Source organism: Neophocaena asiaeorientalis, unplaced genomic scaffold, assembly GCF_003031525.2.
Source record: "Neophocaena asiaeorientalis asiaeorientalis breed wild unplaced genomic scaffold, Neophocaena_asiaeorientalis_V1.1 scaffold118, whole genome shotgun sequence".
NCBI lineage: Eukaryota > Metazoa > Chordata > Mammalia > Artiodactyla > Phocoenidae > Neophocaena > Neophocaena asiaeorientalis.
Window position 1 is genome coordinate 1787738 of NW_020175528.1, and position 17621 is coordinate 1805358.

Consider the following 17621-nt stretch of genomic DNA (forward strand, 5'->3'; position numbering starts at 1 on the left):
ATATGTCTTTTAAATCTTATGAATTAAGCAACGTGCTTATTGACAAAATTTAAATCTTTATTTTAGAGCAATATACTTTGCTGCTTATTCAAACTGCAAGGAAAAGTTGAATGGTTTATTTGATCCTGATTCTACCCAGGTACACATGATTTCAGCTGCAATGGCAGGTATGAATATATGATATTAAAAGACAAAAAATTTTCTGACACCTAGAGACTTAATATTGAATTTTGATGAATTTAACCTTGTAAAGTTAAGGCAGTTAATGTGCTTTTCATTGATGAGCATCTGTAAACATGATTTTTACATTTATTAGTATACAATAAATTTGATTAGGTGGTATATGTAAAATCTTGTCCGTTGGCATTTTGGTATTTAGGAGTTTGTGATAGCATGCAGGTAATATAATATTTACATTGTCTTGTGTAGTACACTGAATATTTAGTGATCACTTTTAACAGTTTTAAGAATCCAACCATAATTACACTTACAAGTTACAGAGCTGTAATTTACTCTTTTCTCCTCAATTTCTGTTAGTGCCTTTTCCCTTTTTGCTGCATGTTTTGGCTTCTGTCTGAAATGTGCCGGCAGTTCTTGGTAAAGTATTCATTTTGTCCTGTGCTCAAATGCTGAAATTTTTGTGAGTGATATATTATTGATAATTCAGAGTTATTGTAACGTATGTATTGAAAAATACGTTTATCATTCCACATAAATCGCACTAAGATAACACTCAAAATGTAGGTACCAGATATGTGTACATGCTTGCTCTAGAAATGTTTCCAGGAACTCTTCTATCATCATTGATGAGACCGTATGATTCTGAATTAAAACAACTAGTCCTGGGCCTCTGCACTGCCTTAAAGATAAACTGGGAGATTGGTTTGACTAGTGTGGTTCTGGAATCATTTGCTGCCCTGCATGTTAGACAAAGCCATGACCTTTGGTTCTCATTAGAAAAATTCTCTATACTTTTCTGAGATTTGTTGTATATTTAACCATGTCTCATATTTCCAAAATATGCTGTGACTTTATAAAGCAAATTATAACTACGTTTGTCAACTATTGATCAGTATATTGAGTTTCAATTAGATGCTTAATAATGAGTGCCTTAAACTGTTAACCATTTTCTGTTTAGAAATAAATTGGATCAATTTCAACCACATACTTAACTAAGAGTAAGTTTGAAATACTAATTTCTGAAAGGTCAATAGCCATATAATAAATCTAGCATGTACCTTAAAAATTATTTTCATGGCTTTTTATATTTAGTAATTGTTGACTGACTCATTGAAGTTTTAAAGCTGGAAGGTAAAGCTTTAAAGATCAAGGTGGTGAAATACTCTTTACCAATGAAGAGAGATCTTGGGCAAGTTAGGTAATTTATGTGAATCTCCATTACCTTATTCTTGTAATGAGTGGGTTGCTCTACATAGGTTTATGTTTTGAGAATTAGTTCTTTAATACCACAGAGATCATCTAGTTACAACTAGAATTTTTTAATGTACTTTTACAGATGTTGAATACAACTAGATATGATTTTTCCCTCTACAAATTTGAGTGTAAAGTTAGTGGCTAATTTCAAACTACATGACTACTGTATTAGGGTCTTTATATTTCTGGATTACCAGTGTTCATGTTTTTGTTTCTTAACCCCAGAAAATTGTAAAGAAATGTTAATCTTTCTTTTTTGAAAGAATTGATGCCAAGAAAGTAGGTAAGCAATTATTTTAAGTTGAGGATAGTTATATATTCAGTATTACAAATTTAGAGTTTCAGAATCTCTTAATTCCCACTGGAACATCTTTTTTCATTGGCATATCTAATCAGAATTTATTACTATATTTGTATCACATTGCAGAGAATTTCAGTGGAATTGCCATTTTGTATTTTTTCTCAAATGTGTACAAATGTTAACTCATAGTTTTCAGTTTTATTTATACATTGATACTATTTCCCAACTTGAATTTCTTGAATTTTGGTAAATTGATAGTCTTATCCTTGTTCAGAGAGTCTTGCACTATTCATTTATTGTGTAATTTGAAAATACTTCTTCCATTTGTTTGCAGTTAGATTTTTCTGAGAACTATGCCTTCAGAGCTTCCTTGCAGTATTCATGAGCAATAACATTTAGCTTTGCAGTTTTTATACATAGCTACATGGTTGGTGAAACTGAATGGTCCCATGCAGACTTAAGGTAGCCTTTTGCTCCCTTCATTCTTGTAAGAGTCTAGACCAGACTGCATTGGTTTTTCTTCAGGATAATTTTTAGAGATCTTCAAAATGTGAATTGGGGATGCAAAGTGCTTAGAGGCAGTCATGTGAAAACTTGTTTTTTAACTGGCTGTTCAAAAAAAAATGCTAACCTTGTCACTTTATCGTTAAAAATGCACTAAAATACACCATTAATGATAGTGTCTGCAAGATTTTGCCACATCAAGTAGCACATGTATTAAGCTTTAGTAACATAGCTTGTACGTAGTTTTTATTCCAAGTAACCTCAATTTAGTTGTATTTTGTATTTTATTAATATGAACTTGAGTGTTTTAGATACTAAACCTTTTTAATTAAAAGGACAGTTTGTTTAAAGGCCATCTTGTTTTCTTTTGTTTTAGTATTTCAAGGGAATAGTATAAGAATTTGTAAACCTCTCAGTTTGAGCTATGAATTTTCATACATTGAAAATTTTTTTTCCAGTTGTGAGGCTATTTAATCAAATCAAGTAATGGTGACTCTGTTTTACCTGCCTTCCCCCCACCCCCTCCCCATATGACATTTGCCAGACTAAGTGTGTCTTAGCTATTGAGGGTATTTATTTTCTTGAGAGTTTCTGTGTGTATTTGTTAAAATGAACTTGCGTATCCCTCTGTATACACTTGGACACAGGCGTGTATACAAAAAAAAAAATAGTATTACATTTCTTCTTTATAGTAACTCCCAATTTTCAGAAGTTTTTATCTAGGTTGTATATACTTTTCTATACAACGGTACAGATTTAAAAGAAATGAATTCTGATTTTTATTGGATTATATATTAACACAGTGATTGCTTAATTTTTTCAATACCAACAATGTAATTGTTTAACATTTACTACATACCTAGTGGGTTTTATTTGCTTATAGCATTCACTGTTATTTTTCAGGATACATTTTCTATTTGACTTATTATTAAAGGTTAAATTTTTACTCATTAAGTAGAAATTTTGTCTTGCATTATAAAATATTCTTTTAAATAATTTGTCCATGGCAGTTTATTTAGCCAAATGGATGGCTAGACGTTTTGTGTGTTTGTATGTAAACATTCTTCCTGTTTTTTTATTTTGTAGAGCACAAGAAACTGAATACAAAATAATCCAAAATATTTCATAAAAATGGATGTGCAATATTACTGATCATAGTGCAAAAGGTGAAAGGTACTATTGTAGCCACCTATACTTTATTTTTTTTAAAAAATTGCAGTTACAAAATGAAGTTACTTGAATTTTCTATTTTTGTTTTATTTATTTATTTATTTATTTATTTATTTTAATTTTAATTCTTTTGGCCATGCTGCGCAGCTTGCAGGATCTTAGTTCCCCCACCAAGGATTTAACCTGGGCCCACAGCAGTGAATATGTTGAGTCCTAACCATTGGGCCACCAGGGAACTCCCCTGTTTTTGTTTTTGTTTTTTACTAAGTAGGCTGATTGTTAAGGAATAGAAAATTGTGATTTCAGCTCTGAGCATGGTAGAATGGTAGGAAAATGGGATATGATAATCCCCTCTAAATATTTTCTTAGATTCCCCTTTGACAAGGTTAGCATTTTTTCTTTAAGGCAAAATTGATCTTATTTTAGGTAAGTATTTGGACTCTGAAACTGCTACAGATGGCAGAATTTTCAGTACCCGGTACTTTTTAAAAAAAATTATGGCCCATTCTTATATTCCTTTCTTTTTCTTTTTTAACTTAAAATTTTCAAAAAGTTAGATCTCACAGTAAATATTTCTCAAATCCTTCCAATGGGATTCATTTTGTACACATGTTTCTGATGAGGTCACTGCTTGTTGTTATGATACAGAAAAGCCTGTGTCTATTTTAGGCATTTACTGTACATTTCTCCCGAGAAAAGAGTGAGATCGTGTCATCTCATGCTCCCCATCCGCAGGTCACTTCCTGTAGAAATATGGACTAACTTAAACCTCGTGAGTACTGATCTGAGCATCTCTTGCAGCCTCTAGTTATAAGAAACACACCCTGGGAATTTATAATAGCTGTGGAATTAATAGAAGGCGGGAAATGAATTTTTATTTCCTGAATTTGTGTGTGCATTATCTATTTTATAAAACTTTAATTCTGATTCCTTTATAATATTCCTTCTAGAAGGAAGAAATGGGTAACTTTTCAGTCATCGTGTACTAAAAGCTTGGGGTCGTTAGCTTGGCCATAGTAGCCTTGACCTCCAAAGAATTCCTTAGCAGTATTTAAGATTTACGTAGCTATTAATGGTATCATGCCGTTCGACAGCTTTTAGAAAAAACAGTAGTTCTCTTCGCTTAGCATAACGTTTTAAAAGTCTAATACAGTGCTTTCTATTCTCTTGTCTGTTGATACTTGGCTTTCTACTTTCTTACAAAAACATTGATCTTAATACCTACCATTACTTTCCAAATATGGGACAAGAATATATGGGATCTTGTTTGTTTTAATTAGGTATTTTTGGGGGTTTTTTAGTAGTTTTAATATATTTTTCTTAGAAGGTTAGGTGGGTTTTGTTCTTACAGAAGTTAATTGAAATAAAAAGAACTGAAAATGCAATACTACAGGTATCACTCACTTAATGAAATAGACATTTTCAGCAAGTTTACTATAACCAGGATTTCTGTTAATCTGGTTTTTAATTGGTTTACATTATCAGATGGAATATTAGATGAAACAGAACTTTAAAAATTGCATTTTAAAAGTTTTTTTTTAACTTTCTAATAAACTATTAACTATACTACTAATAGTATGGCCAGTATACTGCCATTTTGCTTTAACTGACTGTGGAGCAGCAACATTAATTCTTCTTAACCTACAGGTAGATTCTTCATATACTTCTAAATCAGTTTTAATGTTTAATGGGGTGCTCAGAATATTAATATGAAATAGCATATTATCAAAATGTCACAAAATTTAAATGTCAAAATAAAAAGTAATAGGAAGTTTCTAAATTTCAGGGGCACCATCCCCAGTATCTTTGTTTGTCTTAAAAGGAGTAGGAAGATACGTTTAACTTTGACTGTTTGTCAACTTCAGACTGCCTTACCATATATATAATTCTAAGCTAGTAATAAATTTTTATTTCTTCCTGCTTGTTTCATGTTTTGAATTAATAGATTATATTTTTCTAGATTTAATTAGCCTAGTACTGTCTCCATAAGTTTATACTTAGAGTGTCTTTGGTTAAGAGGATGTAATAGCATAAAATCCAAGGACCAGAACTGGTAAAGGACCAATAGCTAAAAACCTGTGGATTATGCCTTGATTCTTTTGTCTAACTTAATGGTTTGCTAGCAGTTAGGCTAGTGTCTTTATTAAGAACTAGCTTGTTACTGGGAGAGTTGAGCCCCAACTGTAGTAAGCACAAGCTGTATAGATATAAGATGATGACATTCTCTCACTTACCTAAATTTTAATGTGTCATGTTCCATAGGTCAATCTGTGTCTGGAAATGAATTTTAGTTAAGTGAGAAATACCTGTTGTTTGCTTCCTGTTTAGTTTATTAACATGTACACAGCATTATGGGTATTTAAAATTTTATTCCTAGTAATATTTATAAATATGTGTTGTAATATTTTAAAGTTTACACATATGGGGTTTTTTTCAGCCTCTAATTGAGGAATTTGAGACTTAGAAGAGTGTTAATGAGCTTGGGTCCTGAGCTTATATTTTTAGACATAGAACTTGTACTTTTTTTAAAAAAAAAGCTTTGATACTCATCTTCTTTTCAAGTAAAGTATAATAAATTGAATGAGATTTTTACCTAGACAGACTGCTTTTTTAAAAGTTGTGTATAAGCATTCCCAGTTTTAGGCTTTCAAAATTTAATAAAAAGCAAATGGTTTTTTCCTAAAATTTCCACATAATAATTAATAAAAACCATTGTGAGTAACGCAGAGTGTTTTGTTGGTTTGTGCTGCTGAGCAGCTTTTTACTAATAAACTCCTAATATTACTGTATAGACATTTAGCTAATGCACATATTTAAGTTTAAAATAAAGAATCATTAAATTAGGCTTATGACCAGAATTCTGATGTCAGGTGCACATTTGCTTTAGAATATAATTTGAATATCTTTAGTTTGACATTTTCACTGAGAATAATGGGGCTCAAGAGAAAAAAAATTGAACTCCATAACTTTATTCTCAGTTAAGCCAACATGCAAGAAAAATCTTTTCCAAACAAAATATTTAAACTGATCTGGTTTCATATTTTTCTTCTCTTTCCTTTTATCAAGAATATATGCATGAAAAGAACTTTTTATTTGAAACATCTTCCTGACACCCTGTCCAACACATTAAATTTTTATTATTTTAGTACTGGCTGATGCTTACAAAATTGTCGGTCCCTTCCTAGTTTTATATTATGTATGTATGTAGTATTAAAAGCACTTGAGAAATGGAGACTATATAATCATTACAAAATTATTGAAGGAGTTATTAAACCAAACTTATTTCAGTTATTTTGCTTGATAATAGAGTCAGTCTGAGCATCTGTGAAACATCTGGCTGTTTCCACAGTATTAATATAGTGGATTAAGGGAGTAAAATTTGAGTTAGCTAATTATCTGACATTATAGAAGGGAGAAGAACCTGTGAGACTAAATTCTACTTCGTAAACAATTCAGTAAAATTATTTTGCCTTTGTAGATATACCCATACTAACTTTGAAAGCAAAAAAAGGTTTATGATTAGTTCTCCACTATATGTTAACTAAAAAAACAAATTACTCCTAAGTGTACCATAGCATTTTTGTTCCTGAAAGTACTTTACTAATATTAAGTGCGCTGGTTATATTTCAAAACCTTTCTAAAAATAATGTGCTTGACCCGCTAGTATTTGATAGCAAGTATTAAAAATTAAGATCCTTAGACATTTCTGCATGTAAGTTTTCACTGAATTTAAAGGCCAAATGAATAAATGTAGGTTGATGTAAGTTATATCAAGTTTGTGTAGTGATCTTAAGTGTTCACAAGTATTATATGAAAATCCTGTTTTGTATAGATGAAGCAATCTTCATAAATTTCCATCATCGAGATTGCATTTCATGTGCTGCTATTTTCCCACAACACTAGGAAGGTAGCAAGTAAAAGATATGCACTAGCCTAGAAACATACTGTTCCAGAGATCTTACTTTACTACCTGGAATGAGCCATCTTAGGGGACCACCCTTCTTGATAGTTAATACATAGTTCTTTAGTTTTAAAGTAAGATAGAACTACCTTCTACTTTAAGTTTCTCTCTTCAGTGTCTATAAAAGTAAGAGGGAAGTTCTGATTTGTAACTTTTTGAACTTTTAAGTTTTTGTATGTTTTTAAGTGCTTGGATGAAAAATAGATCTGTCCTATTAACCCTAACAGAAACCTTATCTCTGTGATACCATTATTTTAAGACTATTAGTAATTGTGTGCTTATATAAAGTATTCACAAGGCCAAACAACAATTCTTTCTGTTGTACAATCAACTTAAGATCAGATATTGGTAAATGCTGACGTTTATGTAGACTCCATTTTGAACATAGTGGTTTGTGATTTAGTTGGATCCCAAGTAGCTATTGTAGAGTTTGCATGCTAAAAAGCCCTAGAATACACAAAATTTCTATGTTTCTTTGTAGAAATGGGTTTCTGAATTTAGCTTAGAGAGTAGAGAGTGCCACCCATAGGATATTCTGAATATGTTGGAAGAGGAGTTTATATATAATCATATTTTGCTCTTAAAAGAATCTTAGTTATGGTCAGAATTAGAGACTGATTTGGAAATAAAAAGTACAGATGTTCATGGTTGAATAGATTTGTAAAATAAAAATGTAAAGCATACATCAGTTGATAGTTTAAATATTTATTTTCTTTAATATAGATTTATATAGTTTTAAAAATCTTGAAGTTAATAGTGTGTTCTTAATTTTTACCAGAGTTCATTTTAAACATGTTTGTTTAGGTTTTACCGCAATCACAGCGACCAACCCCATTTGGCTTATAAAGACTCGGTTACAGCTTGATGCAAGGTATGTTAATTCATTAAAACAAAATTTGTTAAAGTTGGCTTCAACTAAATTTCTTCTATAAATTTGTATCAATGAGATCTAAGTGCCAGGTATCTAAACATTTTTTCCCCTCATTTGCTGCTGATTTGTTTTGTTTTGTTTGTTTTTTGGTTTGGTTTTAAAACTTGGCTGTACCATCAGAGGCAAAAGTGACATTAATAGTTGGCAGTATGACAGTTTCTAGGAAAGAAAGTATATTGTACACTGTGTTTTTCAGTAAAGGAAGAAGAAAGAAAAACAACTTATTAATCTAGCCCGAGCTGTGATACTTTCATTCACTCCATGTGTGATTATAATCGGCCTCCTGACACCTAAATAAACAACATGATCAATGAGTCTAGACTGAGTCTTTAAGGATCATTGCTCAAACTCATGAACCTTGTACCCAGAGCATTCTGGCGTGGAATTTAGCTCTCGTGTATTCATGGACTTCATCTGTTACCGCCAGCCACTTTATAGCACAAGATTATTCATTCAGTACATCTATAATGGGCAGGTACTGGTAGGTTCTAGAGATATCCCAGGAAACAGTTGGGACCAACTTTAAATGGAATAGTCAAGGGATGGTTTTTTGAGCCCATTTTTAACCAGAGGCAATAGTGCAAATCTCACATATCCTAAGTTTAGGGCCTTTGACGTGTTCTGGCAGCTGAGACAAAGCTAGAAGCAGTGTGGCTTAGAGTCCTGCCATCTCAACTCCTGTTGGCCTTCAGAATGGAGGACAGGGAAAAAGTAACACTTGTAAGTAGAGCAAAATGACCTTATCTGATGTATTATAATAATAATAATCACATTGATAGTTTTGAAACTGTTTAGCCTTTCAGTCTGGAGTAGACTGTGTATAACAATTTCCACTGTTTTTTATATTTTAGGGTTTGGGAAGTCTAGTGTAGATATCATAGATTATAAATAAAACTGATCTAAGAAATCATTAACAATTATGCCTGCTTAAAGCTCTGTTTTCCACATCCTGTCATGTGGAATTGTATGCTATTTGGAGACTTGAAAAGCAGTGTCTAATTCTTGTTTCATCTAGAATAATTTTTAATGAAATGTTAAGTTGTGTTGCAGCAGGACTCAGAGTTTATCTCCTAAAGCCAGAGATATGAAAGGTAATGGTAGGTAAGCCAACCCAGAGGTTAAAAAGTGTGAGATGCCAGTCCCTACTGTACTGTGATAAACTACCAGGGGCATGCTTCAGTATGCTATAGGGTAGATTGTAGGTGATCCCGGAAAAGCATGGATTAAAACTCTTTAATGTTGTAAGTGAAAAAAATAATAATCAAGCTAGAACAATTTCCTAGGCTTAGGGGTGGGGAAATGGGATGGGGCTGGGGTAGTAGTGAAAGGTTGATTTGAGGACGCTCCCTTACAGCACAGATCTGGAACAGGGCTGATGTGTTTGCATATTGACCTTGAGGACTCACAGCCCTTGACTTCCTTGTAAGAAAGGATTTGACAGCAGAAACTAATTACAGTTGGTTGCATGGATCATTCAACTAAGAAGCTATTTATTCAGTACCATTAGTTGAGGATAGTCATTGATTCAAGACAATTATTAGTTTATAAAATTGGAGGAATCTGTAGGTTATCAGGTAGGTGTCTTAGTTGTGGTTTTATTTTGTTATGTTATCCAGTTGTATATAATTTATAAATAGTTAAGTTTTCTATTTCTTTTCCCGTGGGTGGCATTTAAACCCATTTCTTACAGATAAAGTTCTATTGGGGGAATCATAATGAAGGTAGTAAATACTTTTACAAACTCAAAATTATATACTTGTAAAAGAGTAGATGCTGCACCCTTAAGTAGCACTAAGAAAGTTTTCTTGGGCACAGTGCTTCATAAATACTTGATAACTGTAGAAGTCCTCATTCACTATTTACTGAGGTGAAAGATATGGCCATTACCTTCAAAGGATCATAGGAAATTTGATTTAAAGTCACCCAGTCACTTTTGGGGAAGAACTGGGTGGGCTTGGAAGAATCCCCCAGGTACACAGAAATTAGCTTAATTATACTCCTTGCTTTGTGATATTCTATTATCATTGGTGTCTCAGTCTTTTTTTTTTTTTTCCCCTATATTGGGTCTTTGTTGCAGTGTTCAGGCTTTCCCTTGTTGCGGCGAGCAGGGGCTACTCTTTGTTGCAGTGTGCGGGCTTCTCATTGCGGTGGCTTCTCTTGTTGTGGAGCACGGGCTCTAGGCGCGAGGGCTTCAGTGGTTGCAGCACACGGGCTCAGTAGTTGTCGCTCGCAGGCTCTAGAGCGCAGGCTCAGTAGTTGTGGCGCACGGGCTTAGTTGCTCCGCGGCATGTGGGATCTTCCCCGACCAGGGCTTGAACCCGTGTCCCCTGCATTGGCAGGCAGATTCTTAACCACTGCACCACCAGGGAAGTCCCAGTCATTCTTTTTATATATTATTAAATGCGAAAAAACTCAGCTTACTTAGAACTACATTTAATATAATGTGCGGGGTTTTTGTTTATTTTGTTGTTTTTATCTTGAGCTGCAGTCACAGTGTGTTTGAACACAGTCACAGTGGATTTTGTTGCTTATTCATACAGTCAGACTTCAATGAAACTGAAGATTCAAAGTAGTTATTTTGCATTCAGTAAAATAAACTATATGTTACCTGTCTAATATGACAAATTTGGGACAGAAGAATAGGAAATCTAAAATGAATGTTTTAAAATTCTGATTTTACTTCCTCATGAATTAAAGAGGGCTATTCTTTAGTAGAGTGGCATATTTCTATATATTTCATTTACTTTATTTAAAAACCTATACTGCTTTATTTTTGTTAATAAGGTTTTTCCCTTTTGCTTTTCAGGAACCGTGGGGAAAAGCGAATGGGCGCTTTTGAGTGTGTCCGTAAAGTGTATCAGACAGATGGACTTAGAGGATTTTATAGGGGCATGTCTGCTTCATATGCTGGCATATCAGAGACTGTTATCCATTTTGTTATTTATGAAAGTATTAAGCAAAAACTACTGGAATATAAGATTGCTTCTACAATGGAAAATGAAGAAGAGTCTGTAAAAGAAGCATCAGATTTTGTGGGAATGATGCTAGCTGCTGCCACCTCAAAAACGTGTGCCACAACTATAGCATATCCACATGGTAAGAGGACTTGAATGTATATGAGTAATCTTCTGTTAAATCAGAAATATTTTCCCACCCCAGCCAATGGCCAACTTATTAGAGTATTTATAATTTTACTGAATTACAGTATAACTAAATACAGTTAACCGTAATGGGATTAAACCTGTGTGAGTCACGTAAGGCTGTTTTAATAGGTCAGTGTAGGTATGCTATAGTAGCATGGCGGCGATTAGGTATGGGCTCTGGACAGTCAGATTTCAGCCCAGAGTCAGATTCCAGCCAGGTGACTTGGGCAAGTTTCTGTTTTTTAAAAAAGTATGGATGTAGGTGCCATACTAGATGCTTTATTACTACGTACATATATACCGTATACATTATTGCTAATCTGCACAAAGATCGTGCAGAGTACTTACAAGTCTAGAGATAATGCCAGGACAGAACCAGAGTTGTCTTCATTTTCAGGTGGGAAACCGGAAATGTTAAGATAAGTAACTTGCTCAAGGTCACATAGCTTAATTACTCAGTGGTGGAGCTCAAATTTGAATTGAAGTCTATAATCCCAAAGACCCAAGTTATTTTGCATTGTTTCATGTTGGCAAATAAGTATATATTAATGATTTTTAAAACTTCCGTTTTTTAAGTTTTATAATATTAGTCTTTTTCATTAATAACTAAGAAGACCACTTAAGAATTTCTCTGTAACACGCTGAGGGTTTTTTGGTAACATTTTTGTTGTTTTGTTAAAGTGTAAACTTTGATTTTGGTATGTTTGAGGGTTTAGTTTGGTTTGGGTTTTTCATCTAAGTGCTTCACTTTTGTTATGCTGATTAATGTTTACAGTCACCTTTGTAAAGCTAAGGCTATGTGATTAAAGCTCTGTCAGGAAAAATGAAATACAGCTAGAAAATGAGTATTTGCTCTAAAACGTAATTTATGAATAAAAACAACTCTTGAACAAAATGGGACTGTCAGCTTAACTCCAGTTTCCTGAGGGCCATTCCTAACTTCTTTAAGAGAAATCAAAAGAGGACAGTGCCAGCAGCATTGGGTAGGTTCTGGCCTCCTATGGGACTGTGACCTGCTCAGGTGAGAGAGAGAGAGAGAGGGTTTTGGAATTGCAAGCACCCTGTCTCTTCAAGTGAGATGATATCATTATAAGAAGAGGTACAGTTTATAAACAGTATTTTGGAGTGAAATATATAAATGACATGGATATTTAAGGCAGGACGTAGGAGATTTCAAATGTTAACATTTGCAGTGAAAGTTACTTTCAACCGTTTCCCTCAGGCCCATCAGGAGCATTGTGTTGAAAAAGTTCGAAAAATAATGGGCATGGAAAGAACAGATTCTTCAGTTTAAACTCTTAATTCTTGTCCCAGCCTCTGCCTTCAGCTGACTAAAACTTCTTAGTAGCCCCCATTTCTTTCTTTACCTTTTAAAATGAAGAAAAATTAGACTAACCTTTAAGATCCTTTACAGCTCTAAAGGTTTATGATTTTTGCCTGGTTGCTTCCCAGATGTGGCCTTTTAGCTGACACTAGTATTTTAAGCATTTTCAGACTTATCCACATGAAATTTCATGTTGGTATATGTGGACCATTGTGAATAAATTAATAATTCTACTTTTTCATTGTAATGTCCACTTCTTAAAAATCTTTCCTGCTTGTTTCTCACTGTATCTTTTTGTATTCATCTTTGATACCACCTCTGTTCTCTTTCCGACTTTACCTTTATTTATCACATCTATTCTCCCTTTTATCTATATCCAGTATACAGCTGATATTTTTGTTTATTCTGTCTTTTACCATTCAGGAACCTATGAAATTTTATAATTAGTATATGTGATTTTAGCCAGCTAGCTTAGGAGTTTGGTGAAAGATATGGCTATGGTAACTAGTTTCAATAAGTTGCACATTAAAAATTACTCCTCATTTATCCTGAGCTTACACTTACAGTCTGATAAATGAGATGTGTCCGGTATTAGGAGGGGTATAAAGATATCACACTGGTGTTTAAATAAAATGACTTTATTTTTTTCCCATACAGAAGTTGTAAGAACAAGACTGCGTGAGGAGGGAACAAAATATAGATCCTTTTTTCAGACACTGTCTTTGCTTGTTCAAGAAGAAGGCTATGGGTCTCTTTACCGTGGTCTGACAACTCATCTGGTGAGACAGATTCCAAACACAGCCATTATGATGGCCACCTATGAATTAGTGGTCTACCTGCTCAACGGATAGCACCACCAGGCTGCTGTACTATAAAGAGGGAAGACCAAAAGATACAGTGGACCATGGAGTACCGAAGCCAGCTTGGTGGACAGAAGGAAAATAGTGTGGGAACATGGAACTATACCTAAGTGGAAGTTTGGTTGTAGGAATTAAAGTAATCATAACCACATTACTTAGTCTTTTTAGTAATGTGAAAAAAAACCTTGGCTGCCTCCAAGAAAAAGCCTTTAGAAGCGCTCGTTCTTCAAAATTGCCATTTTCTCTACCATGTCCACAGGACACAGTTGGCATTTTGTTGATTTATGGCAATCAGAGTATAGTGTTTATTCCGTGAGCACTTTTCCAGTTTTCTAGACAGAGCCATCTGTAACTGTATAACTATCCAAAGATAGTATTGACAGTCATAAATTTCTAATTTCTGCATAATTCCTATAAAATTGAAAAAGAACAGTGATATAGTATTTTCACATTTCCTTGAGAGGATCTGGCACTATATTTTAAAGTTAATCATTTGGGATTAGTAGTCAGTGTTTTTGACGACAAATGAAGTAGTGTCTAAACATGTTTATTTTTAGCTTTAAAATGTTTTGGTTTCCACTGCTCACAGGTGCTTTATGTTTAGCATAATGTGAACACTTAAATTGTTTGTTAATGTATCAATTCAAATGGTAATAGTTTGGGACACGACCAGTAAAATGTTGATTCTTGGCCATTTCAGTGACTTGAGCATGTCCTCTTATCTTTTCTAACCTAATGATACATGAATGAATGCAGTGTCTTTTCAGTGACTTATTAATTATGAACTTGAATTATCCCCTGCCATACCTAGGTATCATTTTCTTAAAATGGAAAACATTTACTGCTTCTGAATGTTTCTCTATTTGGTTTCACATTAAGAATTTGAACCTTTGAATTATTTCCAGAAGCTCTGCATACATTGCATTTATTTAGTAGAGAAAATGGTAATTTTTAGCTTTGTCCTTACAAGGTGTTTTCTTTTTTTAAGATGATGTTATAAATACCTGGGGCAGCATAAACATTATAGACGAAGGGCCCTCTGCAATCTGATTGGGCAGGTAATGATCCTAATTAACTTACAGTTTTATAAATGAACAAACTGCTTTGGACAAGGAATTTATTCCATCCGAATTTCTTGAATGGTAAATCATAGAAAGATTCAAGTTAATTCAGATTAAGCGTGTTAACAGGATATAGCTTTTACATTTTGCTGTTGAGTTCAACTGCACCTTTTAATACTTTAAATGTATTATATGTATGGCCCTTATGAAGATATTTGCTGTAATTCAATTAAAAGACTTTCGCTTATGGATGTTGCTATACTGGTGTATGAAACTTATACAATTAAACTCCAGTGTGGTAGTCATTTCAGTATACATGAACTGTACATTTTGTGCAATGGCTTTATCTTAAGAATGACTTTTTGTGAATGCACTTTGTGGCCTTTTTGGAGGGAGAGTGAGAGTAGGAGAGAATTCCCAAGATTACTTTTTTTAAGTATTGGTTATGTATTAGGCAGAAACAGTGTTCATAACATTTTTCTGGGATTTAGGTATATTTTGGAGATCTTTACTATAAATGTTTTAAGTATTCTTATGTACACTGTAGTGCCCCTAACATATAAAAAAATCATAGCATGTCATTGCAAGCTTTCTCCACTGTCACCAGTGAGACACAGTGCCCTCTTAAATTCCTATACCTTAACTTCCTTGCAATCAGCAGTAACTGGATGTTTTTGAGGTGCTTCGATTGGAATTTAAAATATTCCAATCTCTTTGGAGACCAAAGGCAAATTCAGTTTCATTACCTTTGGGATTATTAATACCTTTTATGGTGAATTTCAGCTTTGGCATATATTGTGAGGAACATGCCCCCCACCCCCCCCCAAAAAACAGTAATGGGGTTTGTAACTTAAATCTGTAAAGAAAGTGTCAATATATAGTGTTTTCATTTTCATGTGCCACTTATACTGCCTAATACAGTGCAATTTGCCTTGTGAAGATCTGTAAACATTAGTTGTATTGAATGTCAGACAGAGACTCTCTAATCTTAGTGATCTGAATACCCCACAAATGATTAAGAATGATATAAAAACCAGCAGCTAAGGAACATCTTATTTAGTTGTAGCAAATTCATAACAAGTGTCCTTCAAGGATGAACTCGTATTCTATTCCTGTTTGTATTTGTATTGACCCTTTAGTGCATTTTTTTCAGCTTTTAAAAGTGAGTATATTTACGTGCTGGAAGGAAAAGATCTTAGAGTCTCAGACTTTGTTTCTTTGTGCGACAACTGGAAAGGAGCAATGAAGTTTGTTTTTTCCCCCCAAAGTACAATCTGCTGTAGTTTATGTATGACAAAGATAATTTTAAAAGAAAACTTTATATAAAAATTGTACATAAAGTTTGTCTTTGAAACATTTCTTTGGAGATTTTTTTTTAATTGATGCAAACGTTTAAAAAGAAAAAAAAACAAAAAGCATTGGTCTTCTTTTTTAAACTGTGTTTTATTTTCATCTGTTTTCTATCAGATAGCTTTTTATTTCTAGTGTAGAGGTAGTCAGCACTCTTCAAATTGGTATGTACTTTTATTGGAGAATTGTCTCAGAAAATTGAACTTTTCAGGTTAAAGTGGTACCTACTGAAAGAACATACTCATAGAGCAGCAGATAGGAACTCTGGTACTTGTGGCTTACAGAAACAGTTTACTAGATTTCAAAGTCAAAAATCTGAGAATGACCAACCTGTGATTGTGGGGTACCATACAGTGCTTTTAAATCCAGGGAAAAAACTGTATCACCAAAGCTTTTGTCTTGGTTTTCCTTATGTATGTAATTTCGTGGAACCAATCTTACTAGATGGGACCCTCAAGCAATTGATTTTTTAACTCTGACACCAAGAGAGAATATCATTAAATTATTTAATCCAGACTTTTGTCTCCTAAAACCAAATGCCCATTGTGGAATAGCATTATTCTATTAGGACCAGCTGAGTTTGGGTTGTTAGGAATAATGCGTGTTTACTCTTTACTGGAGTATAAATACGTCACCATTTTTAGATTTTGTTTTAGATCACTACAAATACTGATTTGATCTTGAAGGACTTAAGTGCTAGGAATCAGTTTATCCTTTACCCTTCCAGCGTTGTTCGTGCTGTCTTTTGTTGTTTACATGCTCTTCTGCCTGGACTGTTAGCAGTATAGGGACCCCTTTGGGGCTGGTAAATAATAGTTCAGCCTTTTTCTCCTCTAGTATTGATCATGACTTTAACATTCCTAAGAATATAGATGTTTCTAAATGATTTAAATTGGAAGGGGATTTTAACTATATAAAAGTATTTAATACAATGTACTAACTTTCGGCCCACACAAATCTCCATTGTGCCCTTATATTTCTCAATCTACACTCTGCTTTTTATGCTACTCCTTTTAGAAACTGAAAATTCTAGTTTTACTCAGTTTTTGTGTTAATAAACATTTTGAATGTGTACCCCTGCATATGTGAACCATTAAATTATGACCTGTCAGTCATAGCTAAATAATCGACTTCAAAGAGTTGATATCCTTTGACCATTTATGTGACATTTGCTATTGAATTCCTGTATGTGGCTGTAAATTATGTGCATTTACTCTGTATTTATGTTAACTAGCTGAATTTTATTTGAATTGTTAAAATTCCAAAAATTAAAATATGCATATGAAAATCCGGTGTTCGTTTTTCAGTTTTTCTATAATGTATCCTAATACTCTGGTATGGTGAGAATGTAATCGTACTTTCTTAGGATTAATGTGTAGAACAAAAGTGCATGGCCATTTTTTTCAAGTTAAGTGTTAGGGTCCTACCTGCTAGACCTAGTGATAGATACCTCTAGGAATTGAAAGGTCAAATAATCCCACTCCCTCATAGTTCAGGAAGAAATTTCTTTTCTTGCATATTTTCCACAGGTTTGTTGATCTGTAAATCCAGGACATTTCATGTATCAAAATATCTAATTTGC

General features: G+C 33.5%; 1 protein-coding gene across 2 annotated transcripts in view; it reads left to right on the forward strand.

The window, feature by feature from the left end:
• Positions 1-17329, forward strand: part of SLC25A36 (solute carrier family 25 member 36) — a 41229-nt gene extending 23900 nt beyond the window's left edge. The window contains exons 4-8 of one of the 2 annotated variants that reach the window (XR_003006389.1): positions 67-167; positions 4079-4181; positions 8175-8241; positions 11108-11397; positions 13426-17329. Coding sequence is in view for 1 of the 2 variants with exons in the window: in XM_024769019.1 (XP_024624787.1) it covers positions 67-167; positions 8175-8241; positions 11108-11397; positions 13426-13619 (652 nt within the window). In the remaining variant the exon portion in view is untranslated. The remainder of the gene's footprint in view (positions 1-66; positions 168-4078; positions 4182-8174; positions 8242-11107; positions 11398-13425) is intronic. The other variant, XM_024769019.1, reaches the window with a different exon arrangement.
• The last annotated feature ends 292 nt before the right edge of the window (positions 17330-17621 follow it).